This window comes from Stegastes partitus, unplaced genomic scaffold (assembly GCF_000690725.1).
Source record: "Stegastes partitus isolate 25-593 unplaced genomic scaffold, Stegastes_partitus-1.0.2 Scaffold392, whole genome shotgun sequence".
In the NCBI taxonomy this organism is placed as follows: Eukaryota; Metazoa; Chordata; class Actinopteri; family Pomacentridae; genus Stegastes; species Stegastes partitus.
In genome coordinates, this window is record NW_007578123.1 from 206,736 (window position 1) to 225,307 (window position 18,572).

Below are 18,572 nucleotides of genomic sequence, written 5' to 3' on the forward strand. Positions count from 1 at the left end.
GGCTTCCTTCTAGTGAGTCGTATAAGCTTATTGTGCCTTAATCAGGTATTTTAACCTAAAAATAACTTGACAAAGACTTACAAAAAGAAACTGCAGCCAGTCTGCTCTAATGTGAAGCCCAATAATCCTTTTGCTTCTTCTTTGTTATGTGAAATGACTGCTTTTGAGAGACACTAAAGTCGGCATTTGTCAAACTGAGAATATATTGGTTTCAGCCTGATTTCGCTTCTCCTCAATAAGCTGGAGATCCAATAATTGCTTGTGTTAGTGATGAAACTGGAAGTACAGTAAACTCAGCTGGAGCATCAGAAACAATAACAAATGATGGGGCGGTTTTTATACCTAATAGTTCCACAATGCTACAGTTCAGTATCGTTTTATGCTAATACAGCACTGTAAGATTCAATGTGAGAGAGCTGTAGAGTTTCGCAATAACTTCAGATCCCTTTTAAGAGTGTCTCTTTTTCAACTCCGGCGGCGTCCTCAGCTTCCCCCTGTGAAACTTCCGCTGTTTTCAGGGAGCGACATCCAACAGTTTTTCCATCAAAGAGTCTCTGAGTCTTCAGTGTTTGGAAAGACTCCTGTGAGGACACCGAGATCAGTTCACCTCCGCTCGGACAGCTCAGCGATAAATGTCTGCAGACTGGATGTCCAGCCAATCTTCTCATGAGAACGACAAAACCCACCTCGGGTCCATCACAACACCCACATTTCAAATCGAGGACCCTAAATTTGAACCCAAAAAGACTGCGCTTCACACAACTAACTGACGGTAATCCTAGATCAGTTCTTGGGAGTGCTCTGGGACTGGACTTGAGGACGGGAGGGACAGACAGAGAGAGAGAGAGGGACAGAGAGGGAGAGACAGTGGGGTTGTGTTCCTCCTCAATCAGACAGACGGGATGTGGATCAGCAGGAGGGAGGAAACCCCCTTCTGGGCTGCTGGGTCACAGGTGGCTCTGCTCAGGGACTGGCGGGGGGCCGGGGTGAGGGGCACGAGCCCTGGCTGTCAAAGCTGGCTGTCCTCGCCTTCCACTGCAGGACACACAAACACAAGGCAGTGATTCATAGGGCACATGCTGCTTTGGTCGCTTTCAATACAGGGCAAATATCAGCTTAAAGGAGAGTGTTCCAGGAAGAGAATGAGGGCATTCATACAAGGGAGATTTCAGTAAATCTGACAAAATACTTGCATGAAATCTCATCTAAAATATCTCCACGACATGGATTAACATTGAAATTAAAACAAAACAGAGCCTGTGCTCACTTCCCCTTCATGCCCTAAATTCTAAAAAGTAATTAAAGGAACCTATTTTCACCACTTAATTAAATGCACAGTTGGAAGATAAAATTCTAATTTAACGATTTAGATAAAACTTTTATGCAAACATTATTTTGATGGTTTAGGTTGATATAATCATATTGCATCAACTTAATGTGTGTAATTTAAACTGAATTCAAATTGAGGTACGTTAATGAAATTGGCTTGATAAATTTAATTTTAGATCAGAATTTCAAGTCCCCTCCCCAACAGCAGCAACTTATTTTTCTTAAAATCTGCCACCTTGAAAAATTGTGTTCAAAATTATGCTAATTAAGTACTTCCCTTTAAACTATTGAGAAATTCAAGTTGAAACTATTTAATTTTAATGAGTAATCAGTGGTATTTAATTTAACACATGAAAAACTAATTACTCTGTCTTAATGTAGTTTGTTGGTTGAACATAATTTCACAAGATGTTATTAAAAAGAGTAATGCAAACTTTTTTTTTTTTGCTGTTGTTCTGCACAAACACTATTTTTTATAGTGTGCAGTCCTTGATTGCAGTTTGAATTATGTTATATGATAAAGCTTTACTGCTCTTGTTTACTGTCCTTGCTAATTTTCCAAAAACTTCCCTCATAATTAACTAAAAGTTAACAGGTAATTAGCTGTAAATGACAAGACTATGCCTTTGTAATTTGTCTCTGATTATAATGAAAATGCAGAAATCTGCAGTCATTTGCTTTGCTGATGAGAACTGTCTTAATTAGCCATCATGTTTGCCTTGAAGGACTAGTAATAACCAATAAACATGAGGAAAGTTTACATTTCCCATCAGGCTTGGCTGGATTAAAACCACAAGTTTGTTCCTTTGGGTTAAATGAGCTGGATTGTGCTGTTTTGGTTGTTTTTTAGCTTTTGTCTGCTGACATTTTTGGTAAAGTGGCACTAATAAAAGTGAACTAAATTAGCTATTAGTTGCTCTTAATTGCAGTGCACTCATGCATGTCCAGACAACTATTACAGCATCACTTCATTAGTGAGGAAAAATTAAAAATGGGTTGATCCTCTCTCTCTCTCTGTTTTAATTATTTCAAATCTAATTCATGGATGTTTTTATGATAATCTTCAGAGGTCATTAAATCCTCAGAAAGAGTCATTAGCTTAAAAAAGAACATGATCATACAAGTGTGTTCATATTGGACTAAACTGCTGATGCAGGTATCTTTCTGCTGCAGCACCAACTTCAGACTGTGAAGATAAACGAGCCAAATCAGGCAAATAACTACCTCCCACTTTTTTTCAGCACACCAGTGTTCACCAGTCACTTCTACTTCAACCAGTATCTTCATTGCTCCACGTTTCACCCTCTCCTGCAGCTCCACTCATAGTTTAAAACTTCCTCTCTACAGCAACATTCTCTAGGCAGCTTGTGAATTACCAGCTAAGCCCCTCCTTTAATGGCGAACATGTACAGACTAATCCTTTAAAAAAAAACGACTCCAGCCCCAAACGTACCTCCTTCTCAGACTTCTTGGACTCCAGCAGGGGGTGCCAGTGTGCAATGGGCTTCCGTGGATAAGCCAGCATCTCGTTCCAGTGGTCCCTGCCAAGTCCTTCGGCGTGGCATCCAACTCTCATCACGCCAATGATCTCATTATGACCTACCCTGTGGGGACACACACGTACTGGTATAAAAACATCTGATCTAACCTGACAAGACATCTCATACTCTGAATTGTTTATAATTGCAGGAAGGCCATGTTGTAATCGACGGAGACGCGAATCTGAGCGTAGATGTCCTGTCAATTGATACAGCGAGTCTGCAGCTGATTGCCTCTGACAGCAGAACTGACTCGCTGCAGGAAGGCATCCCACGCTGACCTGTTCACACTGTGTGAAGTGTAAATGAAAGGAGACTTCTTTTTTTTTTAACTTCACTTAATCCCCCAGATTATTAGTGCAACTTCATTTTAATCCTCGCTTTATAGCTGACTGTAAAGAAAACACACGGGGCTAGGCTGCTAATCCTGGAAGCGTCCAACTCCTTTTATACTACACGGTAATAAAAAGGCACACAGTCTGACCTTTAACACATATGCTCCCATTCTGTCAGCTGTCGGCACTGCATCCCTCGTTTCCTTTTCCTTATATAGATCCACATACTGTAAACTTAAAGGCACTGTGTTGCACTGCTCATTTTCTGAAGAACTATAGTTTAGATAGGTTGCCTTCAATAACATAATTCTGTTTTACACCAAAAAAAAAAAAGCAATTATTTTACCAAAAAAAAGCAGAAAATTACACCTACTTAGTGCAGAATTTATCCAAAATCCATCGATATTTATTTTTTCACAAGACATCTCTTACTTCTAAATACCTTGGACCAGGATTAGCTTGTAAACTATGTACAAAACATGGTGCTTACACTTCTTCTGCTCAAATTTAAGCACGTTTTCCCTTTTAAGAGATTAATGCAAAAGCAGCCTTCTAGTCTCAAACTATAGTAAAGTAACAATAAGCAAAATGTGTGTTTAAATATTGTGATGTTAGATGTGTGCTATTACACTTGTGTTGTGTTTACCAGGACTGCAGCTAACAGTTATTTCCATCAATGAAACGTCAAAGAAAGAGCCTCTGCCCCGAGCCCAAGATGGCATATTGTTTTGTTCAATCAAAAGCCCCCAAAACTCTAAGATATTTTGTGGACAATGACTTATAGCAAAGAAAAATCAACAGTTTCTCACTCTAGAGGCGGGAACCAGAGAACGTTCAACATTTCCTGTCACCGATTTCAATCTAACTGATAAGGCTTCAGCTCCGGCGTGTACGTACAGATCGTAGTCCATGACAGAGATGTGCAGGCTGACATGGTCCATACTGTCTGGCGGGATGTCAAAGATGATGGCCTCATTGTAGGTGGGATTCAGCGTGTTCTTCTTAATGCTCGTCTTCTTCTTTTTCAAACGTCTCCCGTCGCAGATGAGTGACACTTTTACGTAGGGATCTGATCGGTGAGAGGAAAAGAGAGAGGACGACGACAGAAAACATGACTTTGTAATTAAATATCATCTTGTTTGGACACTCTCCATGCGATCCGGCTCATTTAAAAACTGCCAGAACAGTAATTATTATATAAAGATCAGGCTTCTGGGTTATTAAACAAACAAAGCATCAGCGTCTGCCTCGAATGCCAAAACATCTTCAAAGATGTCCGTGAAGATAGAGTTATCAGTTTTCCATTTCTTCATTCACTGGTATTTGAGTATTTTTTTTTTTTTGTTGTTGTTGTAGTTTCTTCTTAAGCATGAAAGCACCCCTGGAGGACCTGGCATCAGTAATGTGCATAAAAGTAGATGAGTCAATGCCTTGTGTAAACAAAGCAGATGGGAGGCCATAGATAGCTGTTAAATAGCATGACTGAGAAAGCTTCCTGACTGCTTTTTTCAGTCTTCGTCTGTCAACGATAAATCGGCTCCTGTGATCCATTATGCCACATTTCAGTTCGAAGTAAGCTGCCCCAAATCCATAAACAACAAACAGCCCAGTGTGCTTGAAGGCACAATTCAACAGACACAGGTTTACGATGCACAGATTGAAATAATGGCACCACTGCTAAAGCCCTAAAAAAAAAACTCTGGGGATTAAAATTGTGAGTCACAATAAAATTGTGAAATGTCATTAAACATGGGAGGAAAAAAAAATACCACATTCAATTGGAATTACTCCTGAGCCCTGGCATTTAATACACAATAAATGTCACATTGTACAAGTGATATCACCATTGTAGGGAAATAGAAAAGTGGAACAGCACTCTATTAAAATAAACAGACCGCCTGCAACTATTTGCTGACAATGTCTTAATATTGCAAGTGTTGAATATTAATAACTGCTGAAACAAACAGAACTCAGCAGTGGAGAGGTGGCTCCGCCGTTCGTTTTATCCGACATGCTTACAATTGGATATTCAAGGGAGGGTCCTTCAGTGCAGCTTTAAGTGAAACATGCTAACACAACACAACACAACACAACACAACACACCTGAGTATCCAGTGATGTCCATGGCCTTGAGGTTCCTACACTTGATGACAGTAAGTGTGAGTCTGCCTGCGGTGGGCAGGTAGCATAGTGAGAACATGATCTCCCCAAGGTCGACACTTTCCTGTGGGAAACACAAACACACACACACACACACACACACACAGAGGCAGAAAATCTCTTTCAGTTTCACATTTATATTCAGTGCTGACGCTTCGATCCTCAGTGAAGTGATGTACAGTGAGTGCAGGGTCGCTTCCTGAAGGTCTGCGTCTGAGATCAATGCCTATATTTTGTTTATAGTCTGCTCTTTGTAACCACTACGGCACTCAGTGAAGCAATGACTACCTAATGGATTATTGGGTTATTTGTTTTCCTTTTTCAACCTCTTGTTGTGAAATTGCAAATACATGAATGTCTTGATAGTTCTCCCATTTGAGACTACAGTAAGCGAGCAGAGTTAGACTGCACATAAAGGTGCACTAAAGAAGCAACTTGATGCAAAGTAGAGCAATTTTTCCTTGGCGTTTTTGGCTTTAAAAATAAGCCCCATGATGAGCTTGTTATTTGCACCATCACTTATAGATTGGATCTGTTATTGTATTTTTTATTGGAAAGCACACTGCGAGTTAGAGAATGAGTTGTGCTGTCTGCATTTCATTCAAGACAGAGCAATAAAAAATCCCTTCTTTTTTTAAGGGAGGGGACGTTTTACTCCTTTATTAGATGGAGCCAGAGGAGAGATCACAGGGAATCAGAGTGCAGCCGGATTTGAGCCGGGGATGTTCATGGTTGACATCCTAACCCCTCAGCCGAGAGGGCACTTTTCAAAGGGATCTCTAAACTTTAAAGTTTGTTCATTTTCTCCAAACGGGTGGAAACTAGTCATTTCTAGACACTTTTATACACAATGTCATTTATTAATGATGAAACTGTGATAGAAAAAGGGAGGTTAAGAATCTACAACCATGATAGTAACCTTGAGGTAATCTCTTGGCATGCTAACATTTGCTAATTACCACTAAACACAAAGTTCACCTGAGGCTCATGGGAAAGTCATTACTTTTGTGTGTATTTAGCTTTAAGCAAAAGTTTTGGATAAATTCTGATTTTGACCTAATGAGATGTCACGAGATCATCCATATTATTACAATTCCCACCTAAGGGGCCATAAATGTGTGTTATAATGACAATCCATCCAGCAGTTTTTATGCAAAACCTCAAATGTCAAATGTCATGGTGACTCTAGAGGAGAAGTAAGAGGGCTACAGGAGTGAGTAGGATTTATCCTCTGTGGACCTTGTTCCACTGTTGGCATTTATCAGTCTGGACTGTATATGAAGATGGACAACATGAAAACTCCATTGACATATCAGGTGAGCTCAATATGGAACCACCACTCACACTTACTGCCAGATTTTTCTATGTGGGCACTTGTGGCTTTGCAGCATTTTAGAACACCCTGTTTAAAGAGGGCAACTGCAAATAAAGTCTAATTTTTCAATTTTAAATGCATAATTTGTTGGTTGAACGCCCCCTAGTAGATGGCTGCAGTATAAGTTATTAACCGCAGCCCCCTCACATACAGTTTTGGACACAGTTATTTAACCACTGTGTCCATTGTTTTCTGCCTCTCCTCAACTCTGGTTGCAAATATTATCATCAGTGCCAGGTGGCAGCATCTATTTTTCCACTATTGTGATGATCTGTGGACTAAAGTGGTGAACTGACTGACTCTATCATCTCCATTAAGTAAAAATAGTCCTTATTGGAACAGAGAATGTGTTCTGAGCATTTCCTTTATACAGAACCTCTTGTATCTGTGAACAGGAAAGGTCTCACCACCATCAGTTTCACTTTGAGTCCTCGAGGTTATCCAGCTGGAACAGTTTGGTTTGATTACAAAATGACGTCCGACCTTCCAATCAGCTCTATGATGCATTCACCAAACGCTGAATTTCATTACTCTCGTTTTCATTACATTATCAAAAAGCATACATTTTGATTAAGTTTCCAGATGATGATCATCACTCATTATGCAGAAAATTAAAACATAACTGAGAGAATATAGAATTTCAGCTTAGAGCTTCAGCTCAATGTAGCCTGAAGGTTAAAGGTTTTTAACATCAAAGGATGTTTTCTGTATTTCAAATGACTTAGACTTTGCATGTCTACTAGTTAAAACATTATCTTTCACTAATGTACAGACAGTTCTCTGAGTCTCTACTGAGCAAATAGTCTCAAATAAAATGAATGTCCTGTTATTTCTTAGCGGCATCCTACAACCAGTGTTAAGGTTACACGGACCCCTCATCACCCTGAATAGGCTTGGTGAGAACCTCACTGATTGACAAATCCCAACACTTCTGCCTGAGCGCTGCAGTCTTAGCGTCTCCTCTCACATACAGCTGCGATTTTTATTTATTTATTTTTTCTGCTGTGGAAGTGAGGGATTTTGTTTGAAGGGTGTGAAGGTTCAGCCATAATGTGAGAGCACAGCAGAAGTGTCAAGCGTTGTAAAAGCATGAAGAGACACTTTGATTGTTCTTGGAGAAGCACAAGCTGTTTTGGTGCCAGTCAGTATCATCTGTACTGCATTAATCAGTTCTCAGCTGCAGTGTGACAATGTGTAAGTCAGAGGCTTGGTCAGTCTGCTGTTTTGGTGGAGATTGAAATATTTCAACAACTACTAGAATGTTCCTGTAAAGTTTTGTGAATGTAATCCATGTGATAGCTGTTCAGACACTTCACTAAAAAACAGAAATGATGAAAAGATGAAAAGCCGGGGAATCAACTGATCAGTTCGTAGGCTTCAACTTCTGAGGATCTTCTATAACTTTTCATCTGGTGCCATCATCAGGTCATAGTTTGGCCTCTGACTTGAATTCAACTTGGTTGACACTTGAAGGCAAAATGCTAAAACTTGATTTGGCAACCAATAAGTATTGATAAATGCTCTGCATAATGTGACTTTTCGAGCTTTGCCAAACACGTGTTGATGATAATTAACAACAAAACCAGGATCTGTGCCACATCTGGAAAAGGTGTCCTAAAGGTTTTTGAAGGGCTTCGGTGTTGCAAGTGGAGTGGGTGCATAAGCATTTTAGGACTGTCTTTTTGTCAGTGATGTCTCATCTGTGACAGCTGATTTTCTCCCTGCTCATCATGAATTTATTTCTTCCAAGGCAGCAAAACACATTACAGGAGTCTTCACTTTCTCCTGCAGGTTGAACTGAGCTAAACAAACACTTGCAGTGCTTTATAACTCTGAGAGGCTCACTAGCTTGCTAGCCTAACAACATTAGGACAACAAACCAGACTCCCAGACTTTTCAGTTCAAAAACATTCATTGTCTCGTCCACTAATACATATGATGTCCATTTTTATGTGGTCCAATATGGTATCCTTTCTCTGCAGAGTGGTGGTGGAATCTAAATCAAGGAAACAAATCAGTATCACTAAGAAAATAATCTGAACCTCTGTTTATAACTACTGTCACAAAGGTGTCGTACATTTTAATAATTTATTTAATAAATGCAACATTACCAAGTAGTAATTGGTTGATGTGAAATACTAGTTTAGCTCACTGGATATTTGTTTTCTGCTGGCATTGTTAGCATTAAAACTGTAGACACATGATATGGCAACTGTTGAATAAAGAACTGGGACATGTCAATCTCACACAAGGAACTCTCAGCTTGATGAGACAAATGTGCAGCTCAGAGGTCATTAAGCATCACAAAAAACTTCGTCAAAGTGTCCCTTTACTAGCTAAATCCCACCAATGCTCGTGCTTGCTACCACAAAACTGCGTCTCGTCTGGTCACTCCAGAATTAAACAGTGTGAGGCTCTGTAGTACCTGGTTGGTCCTCTGTCTGGTGGAGCAACCAGGTACTACAGCTACAATGCAATACTACAATACTTAAAGTTTGCAATATTTAGGAAAATGGTATTGCATATCAGCAGACACTAAATATTAAATGACTCAGATTGGATTGTGGAATAACAAAAAAACTTTAAACATACTTTTTGTGATCATTCTGCTTAGGTGCTGCAACAAATAATACTACACCCAAGTCTTGGAATGGTAGAGAAAACCCTGATTTCTGTACCATACTGCGTACTTTCAGGTGCAGCTGCTGGCACCAGAATAAAATGGAGAAAACTCTAAATTACAATTTAGTATTTTAGAAGCATGAAGGTATCCTTTGATTATAAAAACAAAAAAAAAACACCCACACATATGGTTTATTTTTCCTCCCTGCAGTTCTGAACATGTTTACAGAGCACAGCCCACTTATTTATGTGCTATTTTCTGATTTTAGTTTAAAAATATACATATATGTGTGTGTGTGTGTGTTTTTGTCTTAGTTAAATATTAAGTTTTATTATTATTTTGCTTTTTGTCTATTACATTAACGATAGGAATAGCCTTTAAAAAAATATTGTCAGCTCCATTTTTAGCATTTAGCAAATTAGTATTTAGCTTAAAGCACCTCAGTGCCAAAGTCACAGCACAGTCTGGTTTTGTCATTTAAGTATGAGTATATTTCCATACACATTGCTTTATATGTTTATGACACTATGAGTGCCTTATTGTAACTGGTTTGACTGTTACTTACTGAAAAATAATCTCCTCCATTCACGCCACTGACTAGCTGGTAAAAACCCTCCCAGCATAGTTTGTTAGATTGAACACACATGAGAAATAGTTTGAAAGTCACTCAGCATCTGGTCTCCTCTGGAGCCTTTATAATAGTAGTGCTTGTAGGATGATATTATTGATTAATATCCCTCATTGATCTGTAAACTGACAAGAGCTGTTGCCCCTTTTCCTTCACCGTCCCTCCATCTGCTCAATACTGCCATCTTTTTTGCTCATTAAGCCGTGCAGCGTCTTACATTGTCTTAATTGAACGCCACCTCATATTTGTTTTTCGTTTCAGCTGAACACCCACCATCTGTGCATTCTTTATGTTGCCAATCTTGAATTTAATGTGAGCAAGGGATTTTGTCATAAAATCATTCGGTGGTTCAATAAAGTTTGTGTGCCAAGGAGAAGGCTGCCTGCTTTTCTGCCCGCTAAGCAATAATGTTGAGATTATTGAACGACCCCTAAAGAAGTTCAGCAACTTAACGGTGAGGAGGGGCTGTCAAGTAGAAGGGCTCAGAGGAGGCGATAAAGTGACGAGGGCTCCGGGGCGCCTCACATGGTGCCAGAGACAAGAAACACTTTGTCCCTGAAATAGCCCCTGGACATCGTCAACAAGTGACAACAGAAAAATGACTGCAGCCCAGTGAGTGAGCCCAGAGTCAGAAATATCTTTTCATGTTCGAGGTGTTAACTTCTGAATAAAATTTGATTGCCAGTTTGAAGATTGATGACTTGGCTGAGGAATACTGATTTATCATAAAAAGTCGTGAAATTTTAATGATATGGGCCCTATTTTAATCACACTATCGCTCTCTGTGGCTGGTAATGGTGGCGCATGACAACAAATGAAGAGCGCTTCTCTTCTTCTCCCGGAAACCATATTGTTAGTCTAGATGGAGGTGACGTGAACACAGCGCCACAGAATTAGCAGCCAGAGGTAGCTGAAGTGGTGGTTTTAAAATCTAATCAGTTTTAAATCAATGAATTTTATAAATCCAATCATTTTATTTATTTCTGTTTCACATAATAAGTGAACTAGACATTGAGAATAGAGATAAATAACAAAAACGATTTTAGTTGAGCCAGAATTGTGTTGTATGTTACATTATGAGTGGTGCTTTGCTGTATTTTGAACTGAAAATGAAGTGTTTATACATATATAAAATGACAGATATGGTAAGAATCAGTCTTAAATTACAGTAAATGTAGATTTCTGTAACAATAATTAGCTTTATTCAAATTAAGAATATTTGAAGTTGATTTAAATGCAAACACTGGTAAGAGAGTGTTTAATTAAATTAATTTGATTGAGTAATTTGGCAACAGTTGGGTTGTGCAGTGTGCTGTTTACATAATTGCTGTAAAATATTCCTTGAAATAATGTAAAAATACACTTTTGCACTAAATTTACTTGTGCTATGCTGCAAACACAGCAAAAACAATATGCTATTACAAACTGAATGAAAGATGCATACCATCTAGCATGCCAGACAGATGGCTAAAATATTCTTTGTGTAGACTCAGCTTTAGTCTCACATCACATCTTTTACCCGGCTGGTAGTGGACAGGGCTTACCAGTTAACTCAGCTGTAGTTAATGTTGATGTGCAGTAGTGGAGGCATTTCTCTCAGCACATATTCTGGCATATCAGAGCAGAAAAATCAGATGTAACTACAAACTGATTGGTTCACAGTTGGGGCTTGCTGGGACCCATCATTTTGCCTCACCTGTGGTTTTCCTGTTCCAACAAATTAACAATGTCTGCTGTACAGTCTGCGAGTCAACCTACACCAACTGTCAAGCTAGCTACCAGATTTGTTTCCCTCGTGAACAAAACATCCTCAACAAACAATGTCAGCTACTGTGCTTAAAGCGTTACCTCATTTCAATGAACCTGCCATCAGTGTACGTACATGCTGAGCATCAAAACCCTACCCTGACTAGTGAAATACATTTCAAGGCCTGAAGTGCCACTTGCACTAGCTGTTGCCTGGCCCTCGAGGTAAATGTAATAATTTTAATTGTAGAATGTATGTTTCCTTTCCCAGCTATAAAGTGGAGCTCACATTACTTTGCTAGTCAGTTTTGTCCACTGACATTTGAAGTTTCTTTGACTGTGTCCTTCACAATGTCAAAGAAAAAGAAAGAAAGGCAGCATTACTTTGAGCAAATCTACAAATCTGGAGCTGCAGATGGCTGGAAGAGTCACACATTATGTTTTGTCAAATCTGCAGCAACCTTCTGTCTAATATCAGAGCTGAAGGCAGTTTTCAACCCAAGATGTAAAATACGGCTCCAATAATATCCAAACAAGCTTACTAGTTTATAACAGATCCTTTGACAGAAGCCATGAGGGAAATTAGAAAGTGGAACTGCTCAAACTGCAGATGCCGACACAGTCGCTGTCATGCCAGAAATGTAATAAATTATCTGTCAGACAGGTCAAATATCAACAGATCTGAAAAATCTCCTAAAATGAGGCAACCAGTTAGGTGATTTAAATCAGCAGTGGTATCTAGGTTATCTTCCTTGTTTAACCTTCTATGGGGGTATTATTGTAGCAAAACTATTTGTCCATGCATATGGAGAGTTGTCTGTCTGTATCTCAATCCGTTCGCCTGAAGTGAGATTTGTCAATGTGGAGAAGAAGTTGTCAATGCGAACCGGAATCTACAAAAGTCGTCTCACAATTTGTCTTTCTGTAATCAGGTTTTCAAATGTGTAAAAAATCCGCTCATCTGTATTAAAATTCTGACATGTAATACGAACTGGTTGTGGATTTCAGAAGATCCACACGCACAGAGCACTCTGCCCTCTGCCCTCTGCATCAACGGACAGGAGGTAGAGAGGGTGGAGAGCTTCAGGTTCCTTGGAGTGAACATCTCAGCCAACCTCACCTGGGCCAGCAACATCTCCTACCCGGTGGGGAAGGCACAACAGAGACTTTACTTCCTCATGAAGCTAAAGCAGGCTCACCTCCCTCAAGCCCTGTTGGTGAACTTTTACCGAAGCACCACTGACTTACTGCTGCATGGCGTGGTTCACCAGCTGCACTGCAGAGGACAGGAGGATCCTGCAGCGGGTGGTGAGGGCGACTGAGAGAGTTATCGGGACCACACTACCTCTCCTGGAAGACATTTACACTGGCCGACTTCAGAAGAAGGCCACATTTTTTGCAAAGGACCCCCCTCACCCCGGACACCCCCTGTTCTCCCCCCTACTCTCTGGAAAAGATATCAGACAATAAAAACCAAAACAAATCGTCTCAAGCAAAGCTTCTACTCGCAGGATGTGAGAGCCATCGCCCCACCCCCTGTTCTCCCCCCTACTCTCTGGAAAAGATATCGGACAATAAAGACCAAAACAAATTGTCTCAAGCACAGCTTCTACTCACAGGCTGTGAGAGCCATCGCCCCACCACCACCCTCACCCCCATCCAACCCCTCACTGCACCCAACTCCTCAACCAACCCAGAACTGATCCCCCCCTTGCACTACCTCAGGACAATAATTTGCACTGGACTAGAATTGCACATGCACATACCATGTATATATATACATATATCTTTCCTTTCATGTTAATTTATCTTTTTTTTTTTTTTTTTTTACTTGTGTATTGCAGCCAAAAGAGGGATGCTACGACATTTCACTGCTGTAACACTGTCTTTTTAGCATTGCTTCCACAGTGACAATAAAGAACTATTCTATTCTATTCTATTCTATTCTATTCTACTCTATAAGAGTTGTCAATGCAACTCGAATACATAGACTTTTCAACCACAAATACCTTTGTATGCATTGACAACTCTTTGTATGCACTGACAACTCTTATTACATGTCTGAATTTTAATACAGATGAGCAGATTTTTTACATATTTGAAAACCTGATTACAGACAGGCAAATTGTGAGACGACTTTTGTAGATTCCAGTTCGCATTGACAACGTCTTTTACGCATTGACAAATCTCACTTTGAACGAACGTATTGACAGACAGACAGACAACTCTCCATACACATGGACAAATAGTTTTGCTACAACAAACCTTCCCCCAAAATTTCCAGATATATTACGAAGGATACGTTGCAATGTCCTCCGACACTGGAGATAGCAGAAGAAACAAACAAACAAGAAAAGCTTCTTACACTGGTGGCATAGTCGATGTCCCTCCATATGTTTGTCTCTCTGGACAGGTCTGACGTCTCAAACAAGTTCTCCAGCACCACCTCCCCAATCATGTCATGCCGTGAAAATCGGTCAAAGTCGAAGACGCTCATGTGGAGCTTCCTGGCGGCCAGCTCGTCGTAAGGCACAGGAAACTGGAAGCTCTCGCTGAATGTGGGGTTGAGCGTCTTCCGGTGGACACGAGTCTGGAACTTCTTGCGGTCGGGCAGCAGATAGATCTTCACGTAAGGGTCAGATGTGCCACATAAGTCCTTGGCAGGAAGGTCTACTGCCTTGAGGATGTTGACGAGGAGGGCCTCGTTTTCGTAGTCGTATTTGAGAGAGAAGTTAATCCTTCCACAGTTTTTGCTGCTGCCGTTCTTGGATGATTCCTCTGATTCTAAGGTTTTCTGTTGGTAGAGCTCTGGTTGGATACGGCCAATGCTGGTGGGCTTTTCGTCCTTGTCCACATAGTCATTTCCCAGATCTAGACTGCCCACCTGCATTTGTCTGGGCAGGTGTCTTTTGAATGAATTGTGCCTGCAGGGACAGAAAAAAACGGGAATAAAGAAAGACTGGCAGGGAGCTGCTTAATGTTAAAGAGCTGTAGGGGTGAGGAATGCAGATTTGTTGAACTGAAGAGCTTCGATGCACCAAGCTGACCTCAACGAACTAGAACTGACAAAGGGTGACTGGTTTTGTCACCTCATATCTTCTGTTAAAATTCCAGGTGATCAAAGATAACAACTAGCTAAATTGTGTCCCATGTGAGAGGAAATAATTAGTGGCCTGCAGCCTGTATTTATATTGTTTTTTAAAATGCATGAAAATAATTATACTAGGAACCTAGCCGACTATTCTCATGCCACTGTCAATCATGAAATAAACTTTGAATACTAATTAAGAACAGGTCGGATTTGTACCTGACACTGTTGAATTCCTCACTTTTGCATGAGGGATGGGAAACACAATAAAGATATACATGAAATACTGTATGCTGGATGACAGTCAAGGTAAACTGCATGAAATACAATTAGCTTTTCAAATAACTACAAGAAGGAAACAATGACATCTGGGTGCAGCACTCAATTTTTTTGCAGAAAAAAAACAACAAGAAACAAACAAACAACAACAAAAAAAAAGATCTCAAATGGAAATTTAAGCTGGGTGTACTTGTAGAAATCACCTGCCAATCAAGTAGATCAGTGTTTGGGTGAACGTTTGTGTAACTGGTATGCAACAGATACTGGTTCAAAGTTAATCAAAGAGCTGATTAGATATTTCTCAGTGTTGTCACCTCAGGATGGTACTTAGGGTCATTAAAATACGGAAAATGTTGTTTTAAAATCAGTTGAAAGTGTACTTTAATACCAAAAATTAACAGAAGGTGACACTTTTGCTAGCCATTGCAGTCAATATAAACAAGAAACTCTTAGGACTGATTCAGTTTTGATAAATCCACACTTTAATAAATCTGAACCATGTTATCTGGTGAAATAGACTGGACTATAATTAAAATTTTGACTTCAAATTAGAAATAGACATAAAAGAATGGCTCTCTTTTACAAATCTGGTAGGGACAATAGTCAAAAAGTTTTTATTAATTACTAGAACCCAGACAGTTGTGCTGCTCTATTCATAAGAAGGCATCCCGTATAATTGCTTTAACAGAATGACCTGCAGAGTTACGCCTCTGAGGCAGAGTTCAGCCCCCACAGTATTTGTTATAATTAACACTGTAGATACCAGATTGCTCAGATAGAAAATATCTACCCCCATTAGTGATACATTAAGAGTATTTGGTGCTGGTGAACAGCAGCCCTCTTCCTAATTTACACACTTTTTCATGTATGACTTATTGAAAAAGTAATTCAAGGAACCTATTCCCACCACTTCATTAAATGCAAGATAAAAGAAATCTAATTTAGTGGTTTAGCTTTTGAGTTACAAACTGACATAATAATGTTGGCAATTGCAGCAACTTAATATTTTGCATAAATTAAATTCAAAATTTAGCAATACTTGATTCAAAACTGAGTTGAAGCTGATGTAACTAAATGAAACTGGCTTGATAACTACTTTTTTTTTTTTTTTTTTTACCTTCATGTCAGGATTTCGGGCCTACCTACACCACATAGGAGCAACTGAATTCTTTAAATTTGCCAATTCATTAATTTATGTTTATAGTTATAATAATTATGTAAATAACACTTCCAAATTCCTTTTTAATAACATGGAAATGATGGCTGGAGCAACTTAGGTTTTATGAGCTATCAAGTTAAAAAAAAATGTGCTTGTGCTCCGAATAATTAATTGGTAAATAAAACTACCTTTGATTGAAACAAAAAATAAATAAATAAACATAATGGAGTTTGCTGGTTTAACACAACTTTATTAGAACTTGTCTTAACTCAAAAAGGTTGATTCAAACTGATGCTTTTTTTTGTTAAGCTATTTTTCCTATTGCACACCAAATGGCTGGAGTTCTGCGTGCACACTTGCATGTGACCCGAAACATACTTCCACATGGGTAGCCACCTCATACAAGCTTATCAGTTTTGCATAACCTTGCATGCGTGCATGTGACTAACCTAGTGGAGGAAGCCGGCTCAGTGGTCTGTCTCTGCATACGCTGCGTGCGACGTAGGAAGTGCTCCCTCATGGAGAGCTGCACATCGGTGGGGATGTCGGGAGAAGTATGGCTTATCTTCACCGCCGCCTCCAGGAAACCCATCGAGCCCATGGGGTCCTTCACCTTCTCTGTAGCCATGGTGACCGGCGACTGCTGGGGACTAGGCGGCGGGAGAGGGGGCTGGAGCGGGTAGTCCTGCGGGCTGAGGGCCGGGCTGAGGGAGGGACTGGGGAAATGGGCCTTAGTCCGCCAAGGAACCCAGCACAGCTTCCAGGAGACGAACGAAAGGAGGCCCAGCAGAGCCAGGCCACAGACCACAAACACACCGAGCAGGAGGCCAAAAGTAGCGTCTGGTGGCGAGCCGCAGGGACCAGAAACAGAGGATCACACAATATGGACAAACAGATGGTGATTACAAGGGTGAGAGAGGACAGAGAGAGAGAGAGAGAGAGAAAGAATATTAGGACAGGATTTTTCCACACGGTCTGGTGCTATATCAGTGCTTTCTATATAAGACTGAGGACAGTGAGCGAATACATGGGGAGATGTGCTTCATAAATATTAAAGTAACCTCCATTAGTCTTGAGTTCAGCCAAGGAATAAGGAAAGCATGCTAATGTAAACAGAATTCCAGTGTGGGTATTACATCCACTCGTGCACACATGAAAGAAAACACTCTGTGACATTATACTTTCTGTGGAGGTAAAAGTAATTATAGTCTGACAAATGATAAAAAAAAATGTAAAAAAAAAAATCAAACAATGAGAAACGTTTGAATTCGTAAAAAGACTCATGGGAATAGGACCAAGGCGTCATGAGACACCCTCTGGGATTTTTTTTTACCATGAAACAGATAAAAGGAGCCGGCCACAGTCAAACTAATTTATTTTCTGGTATATGAAAACGCTTCCTGGGGAACAAGTGGCACACAAAGAGCTGGAGACATACCAAGAATGCTGACCAGCACTCTGCAAGGATTCACAGGGACCAAATGGAGTAAAAAAAAAAAAAAAAGACCCTACACAGGGAACATACAGTGCTGTCTCTCTGGGTTTTGCCTTTGGGACACTTTTCCTTAAAGTAATTATATTTCACCACTTGATGCTTGGAGTGTCTTCAACAGTCATCAGCCCCGGACTGAATTCAATTCTGTGTGTTTTGCAGGAGTACTCTTTTCCACGCAACATTATTGCTCAGATTTGTCCACAATCGTTTATGCTGAGGAGCATCTCGTGGCTTTTCGCAGGATCCCCTGACCTCCCCCTCACCGTAAAACCCACCACAGATAGGGGCGAGCCGCTTCAAGGCTCACTGGATTTGCTCTTTTCTAATATTTACTCAGCGTGACCTTTTTTCACAGCAGTAAGATATGAGCATCAACAAGCACCAAAAGCGGCAGGTGAAGCTGTGTTTATTCTGGGTTACATTTTTAGAGACTGCTTGTCATTTATAATTAATAAGAAAAAGTACCAGCAGTGATAGTGAAGTACATGGACTTTAGTACTCTACTTAAGTACAATTTCGAGGTACTTGCACTTCACTTGAGTGATTACATTTTATCTATTGATTTAAGTTCCTAGTTACAGATAATATTTAAATCCAAAATAAAACAGTACATTAAAAAAAATAAAAATAAAAAATTGAACAAAGTTTAAAAAATACAAAACATTGTAAATTTTTAAACGGTGGTTTTAAACTATTTTGGCTTCCAACAAAAGCATTGTCATTTAGAATGTTCCTAACAATTCATCTCCCTGTTAGTTAAACATACATTTAAATTTAGAAAAGAGAGCTGGTTTAAAAGTAAGAAAACAGTAAAACA

The 18,572-nt window shown here is 39.8% G+C and overlaps 1 protein-coding gene across 1 annotated transcript in view; it reads right to left on the reverse strand.

The window, feature by feature from the left end:
- Positions 1 to 963: 963 nt before the first annotated feature.
- syt6a (synaptotagmin VIa) overlaps positions 964 to 18,572 on the reverse strand; it is an 81,095-nt gene continuing 63,486 nt past the window's right edge. Inside the window, exons 2-7 of the mRNA XM_008285243.1 lie at positions 16,710 to 17,100; positions 14,100 to 14,658; positions 5,306 to 5,426; positions 4,100 to 4,271; positions 2,783 to 2,933; positions 964 to 1,035 (exon numbers count right to left, since the gene is read on the reverse strand). Coding sequence (XP_008283465.1) covers positions 964 to 1,035; positions 2,783 to 2,933; positions 4,100 to 4,271; positions 5,306 to 5,426; positions 14,100 to 14,658; positions 16,710 to 17,100 — 1,466 coding nt within the window. The remainder of the gene's footprint in view (positions 1,036 to 2,782; positions 2,934 to 4,099; positions 4,272 to 5,305; positions 5,427 to 14,099; positions 14,659 to 16,709; positions 17,101 to 18,572) is intronic.